The sequence below is a fragment of the Eumetopias jubatus genome, unplaced genomic scaffold, assembly GCF_037043125.1.
Source record: "Eumetopias jubatus isolate StellerSeaLion01/CBP00866 unplaced genomic scaffold, mEumJub1_p1.0 scaffold_4, whole genome shotgun sequence".
Taxonomy (NCBI): domain Eukaryota; kingdom Metazoa; phylum Chordata; class Mammalia; order Carnivora; family Otariidae; genus Eumetopias; species Eumetopias jubatus.
In genome coordinates, this window is record NW_028274810.1 from 143,935,503 (window position 1) to 143,949,554 (window position 14,052).

The 14,052-nt window shown below is 38.9% G+C and overlaps 1 protein-coding gene across 1 annotated transcript in view; it reads left to right on the plus strand.

Annotated features, from left to right (window-relative positions):
* Nucleotides 1-12,591, plus strand: part of SNX31 (sorting nexin 31) — a 56,225-nt gene extending 43,634 nt beyond the window's left edge. Inside the window, 6 exon segments of the mRNA XM_028108932.1 lie at nucleotides 869-982; nucleotides 4,042-4,119; nucleotides 9,922-9,951; nucleotides 9,953-9,979; nucleotides 11,833-11,835; nucleotides 12,499-12,591. Coding sequence (XP_027964733.1) covers nucleotides 869-982; nucleotides 4,042-4,119; nucleotides 9,922-9,951; nucleotides 9,953-9,979; nucleotides 11,833-11,835; nucleotides 12,499-12,591 — 345 coding nt within the window.
* The last annotated feature ends 1,461 nt before the right edge of the window (nucleotides 12,592-14,052 follow it).

The window sequence follows — 14,052 nt, forward strand, 5'->3', positions numbered from 1 at the left end:
AGTTTTAGAATACTTTCATCACCTCAGAAAGAAGTCCCATACCCCTTAGCTCACGTCTGTATCCCCCCGTTCCTACCAGCCCTAAGAAGCCACCAATCTGCTTGTCTTTATAGATTCACCCATTCTGAACATTTCATGATTAATAGAATCATATATGATCTTTGTGACTGGCTTCCTTTACTTGGCATAATGTTTCCAAGGTCCACCCTTAACCATAGCATGTATAAACACTTTATCTTTTTCATGATCAAATACTATTTTGTTGTATGGATATACTATATTGTGTTTATTCATTCATTCATGGACACTTGGGTTGTTTCTCTCTTTTGGTGGTTATGAGTTATGCTGCTATGAACATTTGTGTATAGGTTTTTGTGTGGACATAGGTTTTCATTTCTCTTGGGTATATGATTAGGAGTGGAATTGCTGGTACCGTGATGGTAATTCCATATTTCATTTTGTGAGGAACTTCTAGACTATTTTCCAAATAGTCTGCTCGATGTTATGTACCCACCAGTGGCGTATGAGGGTTCTCCCCATACATGGACAGATCGTTAATCAGCCAAACATCTGAAAAGAGCTCTCTGGAGCTCTTACTCTGTATAAAGTCCTTGTCTGTGATCCTCTGCCCCACAAATTGCATCCAGATTAGGTGCCCATCCTACCTCTTTCCATAGACCTGAGTTTGCTTCCCTTACAATACTTATAATACTTATCATACCAAACTGTGGTAACTTACTTTCATAGCCCCTCATAGACTGACAGCTTCCTGGGGATAGTGACTATATCACTTGTTTTAATATTTTGCCCAGCAGTTAATAGCTGCTTAAATTTCTATCGGAGATCAAATACTATCTTTTCTCTGTAGGGAACTCTGCTGGATATGGATGGACCCCAGCGAACTCTCAACCAGAACTTAGAGCTGAGATTTCAGTTTAGTGAAGAGAGTGGCTGGCAGTGGTTTGTTATTTACACCAAGCAGGTGAGTTCTTGGGACATCACATGAGAACCAGCGCTGAAATGCTCTCTTGCTTGCTGGGGTGAACAAAGCACATTACCCTAACCCAACCAGAGCAGAGTACTAGAATATGCTATACACTCTCCTTTTTTGGCCTATAGTACTGGTTTTTTTTGGTTTATTTTTTGTTTTGTTTTATCCTACTAGTCACCGCAGCCTTCATGTCGATTAGAAATGAATTTAGTTACTAAATAACATCAGACTCAACTAATAGTGGCTTAGACAAAGCGTTGGTGAACTTTCTCTCAAAGGGCCAGATGGAAAATATTTTAGTTTGGGGGTCCATCTGGTCTCTGTTACAACTGCCCAACTCTGTTGTAGCACAAAAGTGGCCACAGACAATATGTGAACAAATGGGTATAGTTGTTTGCCAATAAAAATTTATAAAAACAAGTGAGGGGCTAGATTTATTGACCTCTGACTTAGACAATACAGATTTTTATCTCACTTAACAAGAATACTAGAAGTAGACAATTGACATCCCTTTTATCTGGAAGGCAAAAGCTTTGCCTCAGAAGCCCCAGTAGTTTATGTCTCATTGACCAGAACTGAGTCTCATGACCACTCCTAGCTGCAAGAGAATCTGAGAATCAAGTATTTCGCATAAAAAAAGAACAAAATTCATGATCAGCTTAGAGTAAGCATGAGCTGGGCACTTTGTCATCAGATGAAATCAAGGTTCTATTAGGAGAGGAGAGACTGTTGGACAACAAACTATCCAGGTCTTCCATGGCTTTGTAATTAAAGTTGGAGTAAATTTTTTTTTAAAAAGGGCTTAATTTTCTTTTTTTTTTAAGATTTTATTTATTTATTTGAGAGAGAGAGAATGAGAGATAGAGAGCACGAGAGGGAAGAGGGTCAGAGGGAGAAGCAGACTCCCCGTTGAGCAGGGAGCCCGATGTGGGACTCGATCCCAGGACTCCAGGATCATGACCTGAGCCGAAGGCAGTCCCGTAACCAACTGAGCCACCCAGGCGCCCTAAAAAAGACTTAATTTTCTAAACACCAAATTCAGCTGAAAAATTCTATGAAATAACTTAAGCTATTTCAAAGTAGAATCAAAACTACAGATGTTCTAAAACAAAACCAAAATATCAAAGTAATCTTTGCGTCAGCATTTCGTTGAACTTAAGTCGCTGGCGATCACACTAAGTTCCATGGAGCATTGTGGTTTCAGGTAACCAAAGCTCCCCGAGACACTCTACTTTTGGTATAGTTGTGATCACAAGATAATAGATACCAAGGTCCTCTGAAAAACATGAAAAGCTAAACCAAATTCTAGGGTAAAGAAATGGGCCGTCAGGTTCACCTTGAATATGAAACATTCTTAGGGAAATGGTAGGATGGTTTGCAGTCACTTGGAGAAATGCAGATAGATCTTGGCAGTGAAACCACTTACCCTTGCCCAGAATGCTAAATGCAGTAGTTAAATTTTATTATGGTCTTTTAATCTAGTCTGTACCAAATGAATTTAAGCCGCTATAGAGAGTGCAATAAACATTCTTTTAAAGGATTCTTAGTAAGCTCTTATTTCCTCTGGAGTGTGGGTTTATTGATACGTACCCAAGAGCTACTCCTGCAAAAGGAAGAAATGTGGCTTGTGTGCCTTGCAAATACAAATGAGGGCTTGGACCCCAATATTTTCTAGACCCTTTAAACAATAGCTCACTGCCTTTATAGTGAATAAACCTTACCTGGTTTATAGCCAAGTCTTAACCTGCATATTTGTGCACATCGTATGGAATATGGAATCGGTCCACATCTTATGGGGCATTATTAAACACCCTTCCAAGCTCTGTCACCTCGGATTATGTTGTTTAACTATTTCATATCCTAGTTTTGTGTAGGTTTTATATATGCCCAGATAAAAGGGTTAGTTTTTAGCTAAACCAGGAAATCATGATTTGTTTTTGTTTGTAAATCCCACGTCTTCTCCTCTCTTCCTTATTGGTAGCAGTGCCTTTCTTCTCTTCTACCTCCTTTCTCTCCCATTAAATGAAATAAATTCCAGTCGATCTCTACAGTCCTGCAGGACTCTGAGATGCTACCCCATATGTAGCCATTCTCCCTCTAATTCTGCTTTCTATGTCCTATCCTCCAAGAGCCTCTGCTTTGCCACCATCCCAACCTGGGTTTTCTCTCTCTTTCCTTTTTCCTCCTCTCCATCACTCCCCTCCCTTCAGTGCAGTGACCATCCTTGAGCATAAATTTATACTAAGAGCTATAACCTCAAGCTTTGAGCTTTAGTTGTCTCAAACTGTAGTAGGGCCCAAAGAAAAAAGTGCAAGCCAAGCATTGAGAGCAGGACAAAGGAGAAAGAGGGTTAGTGGGAAAGGAGCAAGTGGGGACATTGCGGGGAAACTTAAATTGGCACGTGGAGTGAAGATCCTGGAAACAGGAAACCCCAGCTTTTGCGTAGCAAGATGTCTAGCGTGGGTCTTGGCACCAACGATGAGCCAACAAAAAGCCACAGGTGATAAGGGGAGCAACCGTCAGTCTTAAAAGTGAGTGATTAAAGATGCCAGAAAAATAAGAAAGTGATGAAAAACAATGTTTGGGGGTTCGGTAAAAGCCATAACGTGTTAATATACCCTTTCAAACAGGTTTATGCCTAGTAATAGGTCTGTGAATAATCATGTATACAATTAAATGTAAGATCGACCATTGTCAGTTGATTTGATTATAATAATAAGCACTTTTTATTATTTGTTGCTTGTAAAACATGAGCTGCTTACAAAGTAATAGGAAGAAATAGGAGGGGACGTTTTAAGAGGGAAAATGATTAGTAAATGTCATGATTCTCTATCTTTTTAAAAATTTACCCTGAGTACATTCATGTAGTTAAGAAAATGTATGGCTACTTGCTAGTTGCATCTTATGCAAATTTATGGAAATTAAAGATGAAATCTAAAGTCTTAAAAGTGTGCTATTGGAGAGCAGAGTTCAAAATCTGCTTTGTGGTGTGAGGAGGGTAGAAAGACAAGATTTCTTCAGTTGAGAGACTTTATTTCTGGATTCTTCAGGCCTTTTTGCTGAGTAGCTGCTTGAAAAAGATGATCTCAGAAAAGATGCTAAAGCTAGCTGCAGAGAATCCAGAAATGGTAAGTGCTCTTATCTGTGTATCTTTTTCACTTTAAGTTCCCACCATCAGCCAACATTAACCTACAGGGATGAATTCTGGCCCTCCGGTGAAGAACCCAACCTCCCAGAGATGAGCTCCTCTGCCTTCTGTAATGAGCTGTCTTTAGAATTCAAGCCATTTTTCCAAGAGAGGTGTCCTTACATTGCTCTGTATCCTTGTATCTCTGCTTTCCCCCAAATGGAAGATGCCAGATTTTCCATAAAAACTACATCATAAAGTCAGGATCCTGAGAGGTCTTTAACACAGCAGCGATGAACTTAAATAAGTTCTACAGTTTTGTCTCTAGAAAGAACTCACAGTTTCTTGAAGCTTCGGCTGTGCCAAATTAAAATGCCATTAGCAGTCGAAAGAAGCCCTAGAGCAAAAGAAGCTCTCAAGGCTATAAATTTTTGTCAGTGTAAAATTAAACTTTGCCTTTCTAGTCTGTGTCTCTTCAATAAAGCCTAGTAACTCACTGAAAGGGTTGGTGGCAGGCTGTAAAAAGAGACACTGAGATTTTAAACTTTTTGACTTGCCTTGTCACCATCATGATGCAAGCATATCCCAAATAAGATAGTACAATTAGAGTTTTAAAGATGATTACAAATACTAATGCTTGGTTGACATGTATAAACATATTTTTTTCTTTTCTTTTCTTTTTTTTTTTTTTGCAGAATGTGATACTGATCTTTAAAAATGCAAAAGAAAACATTTGGAAATGTTCCCTAATGTTTTCATTTAAATTGAGTCCTTTATAAGAGGATGGGAGACATCTTTTGTTGAACGTTGCTCTTTACTAGACTTTACAGCTTTTTTTTCTGAAAAAATAGTTGCATTTTATCCTTATTTCTCTTTCTTCTAGAACTGAAAATATTTTCCTAGGGAAAATAAAATTTACTGCCCCTTCGTATTCAGACAATTCAAAATGTACTATAGAGTAGCGAATCAAAGCAATGAAAGAATCATGGATGCTTGTTTTTAAAGAGTCATAAAATCCAACCTCTTAGGCAGGATGGACCCCCTTAGGCTCCAATTATTATATATATATATATATATATATAAAAAGAAGAAAAAGTAGTTAACTGAAGTAGCCCCATTAAAAGGGAGAAGTACTCTCAAATGTGGCTGAATAAAATGTAAGCTACTTGATGCAGGAAATACTTGTACAATGAATAGCTAAAGAGTTTGCTAAATAATAGAAGGTAGTGACCTATTTAAAGTTCAAAAAAACAACAGCCACACTAACTACATTCTTTAGATTTGCACACAAATTGAAACCTATCCTTTCCCGTGGCTGATAGTGAAATCAGCATATTAGTCAATATTGCATTGCTTAATCCAAATACTCAACAAGTTTTATTTCCACAAGCTCTTTTTTTTTACTTTCTTATTTTGGTTCTTGGAAAGTTAAGACCCTTCCCCTGGAAAATTGGTTCTTTTGGGGCACCTGGGTGGCTCAGTCGGTTAAGTGTCTAATTCTTGATTTCAGCTCAGGTCATGATCTTGGGGTCCTAGGATCGAGCCCCGTGTTGCATCAGGCTCTGCACTCGGCAGTGGGAGGGGCTACATCTGCTTGAGATTCTCTCCCTCTAACCCTCCCCTCGCTCACTCTCGCTTTCTCTCTCTAAAATAAATAATAAAACATTTAAAATTTTTTTTAAAAAGAAAACTGGGTTTTCAAGGGGATGTTGTAGGGATAGTCCACATTTCAACCTGAAATTTCATCTACAAATCCCTGGGTAGAATGAGACCCTGGAAAGTGAAAAGAGCAAACCGATCAGCTCTTTGAATGTATACTGAGTTCTGGGCTTCCTCACAAAGCACAGTTGACCAGAACAAGTCATTTTGTGGAACTTAAAGTAGCCATATAAATGTATGACTGTGACATTCACTCATTTTCTAGGTAAACACATAAAGTCTGAACTGACACGTATCATTTATGAAAGGCTTGTGTAGACTAGGATCCAGAGGTCTCTATTTTGCAAGGCAGAAAAATTCCAAGATTTTGATAATCATGAAGAGTCTGGAGAGGGGGAGAAAAATTAAGGAAACTGTAACCAAATGAACGCCATAAATAAAGCAAAGAGTCCCTAGAAGCAGATTAAATAGTATTTTTTTATCCTAGTAAGAAGAAAGGCTTTGAAAGAAGAAATTTAGTGCTAACTTTAGTTATAGCTAATTAACTTAGCTATAGGCAATGCTTTCAGAGTTGAGACTCGAACCATTTCTGAAGAGATCATTAAAATTTGAAGTCAAATAAAGGCACTAAAAAAATGTAAACACACAACAAAATCATGTTACGTTCTTTTTTTTTTTTAAGATTTATTTATTTGAGAGAGAGAGAGAGAAAGAGAGCATGGGCAGGGGGAGGGGGGAGAGGGAAAGAGAAAGGGAGAAGCAGACTCTCCACTGAGCAGGGAGCCTGACACAGGGCTCGATCCCAGGTCCCTGGGATCATGACCTGAGCCAAAGGCAGACACTTAACCACTGAGCCACCAGGGACCCCTCATGTTATATTCTTAAAGGCAGTATTAACTGCAAACCAGAAGGGGAAAAAAATTGTAACATTCTTTTTAGAGCTATGCTCCTATGCAAAAACCTTTAATAAATAAATTTTGTTATTATTTGCTCCTTTTAACTAGAACAAAATTTTAAGAATTATGTGAAAATGAAGTGTATTTGTTAGTAGTAGGTTTGGCTATATATAATGAAGAACAAAACAAGACAGACGAAGTGTCCTAGGTAAAGTAAAAGTTTGTGTCTTTCTCATTTAAAAGAAACCCAAAGGTAGGCAGTCTAGGGCTGGGATAGTGGCTCCATGATGTCACCAGAGACCTTTCTGCTCTGTCATCTTTAGTGTGTGACGTTTACCTCATGTTGCAGATGGCTGCTGGAGCTCTAGTCATTACATCCACATTCTAGACAGCAAGTATGAATGGAAGTGTGGATGGCTCATCTCTTTTCTTTAAGGAAGGGTCTCTGAAGTCCCACAGAATTTCGGCTTCTGGCTCATTGGCCAAGAGTTAGTCACACCACAGGCCTATACCTACCTGCAAGGGAGTCTGGTAAAAGCAGTCTCTTTACAGGGTATGTTGTCTCTCCAAATAAATTTGGGTGGTATTACTAAGAAAGAAGGGCAAATGGATAATAGAGTAGGCTACCAGCAATCTCTGCTATTGAAAGAAATCTAAAAGACATCAAGAAAAGAAAGCAGATATATTTTATGCAATAGATGTGTTCCTAATGAGTTTCTGAAAGTGTATCATTATTATTATCTTGTATATTGAACCATATCTGAATACATGAGAGGTATCAGGAATAAGATGGTGACTAATTTTCTGAATTGAAAAACAGTTTATATTTTTAATAATCCATACCTAGTTTGTTTTATTAGTTTGTGTATTTTTTTCCTTAGGTTTACTAAAACGTGGTTCTGAATCTCTAAATTGGTTTTCTGGAAAATAGCAAAGAGCCAAATGGCTTTCTGATTCTGGCTTGCCTCCTACCTCTCACCCCCAGTGCCAACTACCATCACCATATGTATTTTCCTCTCCACTCCTCTTTCATTCTGGGCAAGATCAGACAATGTAAAAGGCCACTGGGCTCAGAGATCATGCTTTGAAGTGTGTTTCTGTCACATGTGAGGAGGGGAAACAGCAAGGGCAATATTATCTGATGTCCCAGGAATGTCAGCCTTCGAATATTTGGCGCTGTCTAGAAAACAGAAAAAGTACAGATATGTTACAGCCCACTTGAGAATGGTCTGAGCATAGCAGGTGGACAGAATTTTAGAGAGCCAGGGGGAAATTACCATGTGAATTAAAAGAAACTACCTGTTGATGAAGAAGAGTGTATAGGAATACTGCATTATGAAAAAAGGGTTTGCTCTCTTCTCACCCCCCCAAATTTATTCCCCCTGGTATATAAAATATTTAAAGCCCTTATTCAAGTAAGTCAAGGAAACAGATATCAGAAATTGCTTAACATTCATAGTAGGTTCTGTTTTATTTATTTCAACATAGGGAGGGGAGGAAGATGAAGGAGAATAGGAGAGAAAGATTCTGAACTATTTTCGCCAACTTCTGTATTTCATTACACAAGGCTACTTACAAGCTATAATGTAATATTGTAAGCAATAACAATAATACTATAGCAAAACACATAAGACAACAGAGCATTAATTTCTCATTTACCAAGACTTAATAACTGATTTTTTAAAAAAAGATTTTATTTATTTATTTGAGAGAGAGAACGCATGAGTGGGGAATGGGGCAGAGGGGGAGGGAGAGGGGAAGGGAGAGAATCTCAAGCAGCCTCTGCACTAAGCATGGAGCTGATGTGGGGCTCCATCTCAGGACCCTCAGATCATGACCTGGGCCGAAACCAAGAGTCAGACGCTTAACAGACTGAGCCACCCAGGCATCCCTAATAACCGATTTTTTTTTTAATTATTAAGCTAGGCTTCAAATATATGAACATTTCTATTAATACCAACCTAAAGGAAGTCCTTTGCATCCTTCCAAGCAATCTATTTTATAACAATATTAACTGTAGTTAAAAGACAAGGCTCTTTTGCGGTGTCATGTTATTTATCCCACTTATTTTGAAACGTTCCTCATATTCTCATGAAGAATAAGCAGTAATAAACAATTAATCCACTCCACCTTCTTGCATTTACAAATGCCTCTATTTACAAATGCCTTTATTTACAATGCAGTGGTTGGATCCAGAGTCAAGGAGCTTATTTGTTGGAGAAGAAAGGCAACAGAGTGATACGTTGAGACCCGTGCATAACACTAGTTGCTTAAGAAGAGTGTTCTTTTCCTTGAAGAAGAGTCTAAGAGTTCTTTCTCCTGAGCCCTGCCTAGGTCATGTTTCTTGGCTGTGCCAGACAACTGCTAGCCTTTCCCGGTTCCCTGTCCACTCTCCCCCAACCCTCTCTGTGTGCCGGAGGCTCCTCTCCGTGTGCTGCCATCTTGCTCTCGGGCCTCCCACTGGGGTCACCCATGGGAAAACCCAGCGAGAATGGATGGAGCGTGGAAGAAAAGTGAGATTGTGCGATTTATTTCTCTGATTCTGTCCCTGCTGGCACAGCCTTCTGCAGAAGGCCAAGCTCCTCCCCACCGCTCTCGTTCCTCTCGTTCCAGTACCAGCTGCTATCCGTCCCCCTTCAGGCCCAGGAGCCCGTCATGGCTAGCCTCTGGGGGTTCCTGCTGGAACCCCTTCACTGACTCACTTTCATCCTGGCCGCACCTCCATTAAATAGCTCCTTTTTTAAAACGCTCCTCAGGAGTGTGTCATCTGTTTTCTGCCGGGACCCTGACTGTTATATTAAGCTTACCTTATGTACATGAGGTATATTCAAGTGTCTTGAACTTCCGCTTGATCTTCACTTGATTCATGGTGCCTTTTGATTAATCCAAGCCCTATTTGGCTTTGATTCAGTGTATGCCCTGGGGCTGTGTGGATTATTTCAGGATTTAGGAGTTCATTTCGTGTAAAGTCCTTTTAGAAGCTCTGTTAAATCACAAAATCTATAGGCAACCACCAGTGTTAAACATGAAGCTTCACCTCACCTTTAGGGACCCTATTTCTGCAACATTCCTACTTTTGCAAATGAAGGGGGGGAAGGTGCGGATGGGAGGCAGGTGTACCTGCTGACTGGCAGCCTTTGAGACCATTGAGAGGATTATTGTGGAAGGGGAAATGTGCTAGTTAAATAGATTATTTGTGTGCTCGCTTCCCCAAGCTGTGCTGACTGACATTTTACTAATCTATTTAGCAGATTGAAGTTCCAGAACAAGGCAAAAGTAAAAAAATACCACATTCAACAAAGCCAGGTCTGTGAGTAAAATTATGTAATTGATACATTATAATTTTGATAAATCTGTCCTTTTCCCCCTTTAAGTAACCAAAGTCATTCTACTTTTAAGAATAAGCCAGAATTTTCGTTCTCAGAAGCTCCTCCATGTAGGATTGGGCCAATTGGAGGACCATCACAGAAGTATAGTATTTTTACTGTAATACCCGGTAGGGCCAGGAGACATGCTCTCCTGAATTTTTACATAGAAAATTTCCAAGAAGAACATAAAATTCTTTAGTGATTTTCTTCTACACTCCATGCATTTTTTTTTTTTTAATCCTCTTTCTGGTTTACATTTTCGTTTCATGAATTCTCTGCAGTGTACTCCGTAGAAAACAACCTTTAAGTTTATTAAATACTGTTTGGAGCATTTAGGTTTGTTGGTCAGATAACAATAACAGTAAATATCATTCTAGAAAGCATCAGTAGGCACTTATTGCTAGGCACTGTTGTAAGCACTTTTATGTGGATTACCACATCATTCCCACCAAAGTCCTATAACTCACTGGAGGAAACAGGCACAGAGAGGTTAGGTGACTTGCCCAGGTTGCACAGTAATCAATGGGGAAAAAGCGGACAGTCTGACTCCAGAGCTGTGCCCTTAACTAACTCTTCCTTTCTACGTTCAAATCCTAGTGTATGTAAGTGAAATAAAGATGACCTCCAAGTAGCATTTGAATGGAATTTATTATCGGTCCACTCCTATTACACAGTCTGCTGTGTATATAAAGGTACAAAGTATCTAAGGACAGTACTTAGGAAAATACAAGGGCCTCTCTTGAGAGACTAAGCTCAATAAAAAAAATGTAAAAACAGACTAAATGCAAAGCTTACTCTCTTTCATAATACCAGCATTTCTGGCTGCTTAGATCAGAGACAGGAGATAAGAATTCCACCACGGACTGCTGATGTGTCCTCAGGCGGATCAAAAAACTAAATGTTTAAGGGACTCTTGAGGTGCTTATTAAAATGTAAATTCCTGGGCCCCACTCCAAAAGATTGATTTAGCAGATCAGCATGTATAGCAAGCACCCCAATGGGGAACACTGCACCAAGCTTCAATTTCTTTACCTGTAAAGTGTAGGTAGTCATCACTCCATCACTCAAATTCATCAGCAGCATAGTGATTAGCACAAAGGTTCTCAACGTTGGCTGCATGTTGGAATCACCTGAGGAGCTCTAAAAACAAATCATGGCTGGGCCCCACCCTCAAAGACTCTGACTTAATTGGTCTAGGGGCCTGGCAACAGAATTTTTTAAAAAGCTCCTCAGGTGGTCTAATGTACAGCCAGAATTGGAACTATTATCCTATAACAGTGGTTCTCAAAGTATCATCCCTAGAGCAACGCCATCAGCATACCTGGGGAACCTATTAGAAATTTACATTCTCAGGTCCCAGACCTACTTCATCAGAAACCCGAGGGATGGGGGCTAGTAATCTGTGTTTAGCAAGCCCTCCAGATGAGCCTGATGCATGTCCAATTCTGAGAGCCACTGTTCTGGAACAATAGATAACACATAGCACAACTATGATCAACATTGAAACTAATTCAGATGGCCTCCCAGATGAGCAGCAATGCTAAAATAGGCCAACCTCCCTCATGCTCTAAGCAGGGCCAGCATGTCAGAAGTTGTCCAAGTATATTGAATTCCAACTTACTTAGCAAACCTTTATATAGAGCTTATCCTGAGCCAAGCACTGTTATAATTGCATTCCACATATAACTGATTTAATCCCCATAACAACCTAGCTATTATTATCATCCTTGGTTTATAGCCAAAGGAACTGAAAACACAGAAAGGTTAAGTAACTTGCTCAAGTTCACACAGCAAGTAAATGACAGAGCCCCTATTGGAACTGAAGCAGTCTTTATTTGTTGTTTAACCAATAAAGTTTGTTCCTTTAACCACTTTGCCATGGGGCCTCTCTATCAAGACAAATCCCTCATAGAAAAAAAATTTTTTAACTTATCTGCCCATTGAGGCACATTTATTTCCCCAGGGACAAAGCCATGGCCTTGTCTTTGAGATTTCATAAATACTGAAGGCCAAGTATTCACTTACTGAGGGTTTATAGCAACCATAACCTCTTAAAATGTTTTAAAATATAAAACTTGTTAAAAATTTGTATTTGTGTGGGGTGTGCACTAAAGATTTAGTGTAGAGTTAAAAATGGAAATTTGTATAGCTTTCAGAGATGGGGGGAAAGGATGAGAGGCAGCATCCAAACGTCACCTGGGGACATTCCAGTGCCTGGAAAGGCCCTCTGAACAGGTCTACCTCAGCATACCAGCAGGAGGCGCTCTCAGCCCTAACATAGACACCTACCCCAAAATAAAACTTCTATGGGGGAAAAACCCACTTGAAATAACCATCTTTTAAATAAATGTTGCCTTTTTAATATTTTAACATTCCCGACTTTGTAATTATTATTGTTGTTCTGGAAATTATTTCCTCTCACATACATTTCTGACCTCTCTGTTTATTTCACAACAGAAAGACTCTTCTCGTTTTCTACCAAGAAAAAGCAGGATTGAGATGGCCAAAGTTGACTGTGTTTTGGGGACCATAAAGGAAGAAGACCTTTGATGAGAAACTCTCACGTTTTTAAATGTCCTCTAGGGCTGTCTCAACAGTGAAAGAGCTGGGGGATTGAAAGTGGCCTGCCCAACAGCAGTGGAAGAAATGTGACCCCTTCCCATTTTCTCTTGACATTAAGATGGACCGTATTCACCAAGGGTACTTCAGAACTCTGTGACTCTTAAGATTAAAAAGAAATATGAACCAAAGTTATACAGTTTGCTTTTAATGACTCATAAATGACAAGTGGCAAATCCAAATCAATTAGTATGAAGTTTGTTTTTTTTTTTTTCACTCTAATAGATGTTTACCTGGCTTGATGAAGTCTTCTATATGTGCTAATACTACATGAATGAAAGGCTCAGCCTAAAACACTATAAATGTACTTGGGGTCAAGTTCTGAAGACATGACTCATCACCTGCGGATAACGTGGCTCTAAGAAGTGGAATCATTGAAAAAGAAATCTGGACTTCACTGATCCAGCCACAGCACCAAACAAGGAGGTGATGAAATACTAATTTCTTTCCTTACGTCATTCTGAGCCTACCAATAGGGATGGACTCAAAGTAACAGGCTGCTCCGTTCTCTGTTTCTCCACTGATGTAACTGTATTTTATCTTTAGAATGTGAAATTCAATTCAATAATCACATGCTATTTTGAATATTTTTATTTTGGAAAGCAATGGGGCCCTGCACTCAAAATCAGATACTATAGTAAGTCTCTTAGCTTTAAAACAATGGATATTTTTTTCACTAGATTTTTCCTTAGTTTCAGTTTATCATGATAATAAATGTAATTATATATGGAATTAAGACTGCAATAAGGGAGAGGGACAGAGGAATCTATGTAATGTAATTAAAGTGCAATAGTCTAATGTTTTCTCACTGGATTGTGTAACTAATTATGTAATAAACATGAAATATATTCTAGTGAATATAAAATTTACTGATGAAAATTCTGAGAATGATCTTTCTGAAATATAGAATCTATTAAAACCCTGTAATATTTATAAAGGAATGCCTCCAGCCATAACTTCTAGTGCCATAAAGTTTTATATTTATATTTCAGACAGTACTAGGATGTTTTTGCAAGGGGAGGGGTATAGTAAACATCCCAAATCATCCATGGTGATGGTATTAATGGATTAGGATACATTTTCAAATTAAAATAGAAGTTTATCTACTATTTTGCCAATTTAAGAATAGTCGATCGATTTATTTTTAATTGCAAACACCTGCACTGTGTAAGGGCCTATTGGAGACACTAGGAATGCAAACAGAACTTGTATTTGGGGGTGAGAAGGTGCATATACTAGATCGAACCATACCTGATAGCTGTTTTGTATGTCAAAAATAGTTGAATGTTGTCCATTTCATATGTTTCAACTTGATACCTGAGAGCTAGTAATCCCAGACAACACGTGGTGGGTGTCCAATATGTAGTGTGGACCTGTGTGTCAGAGGAAGTT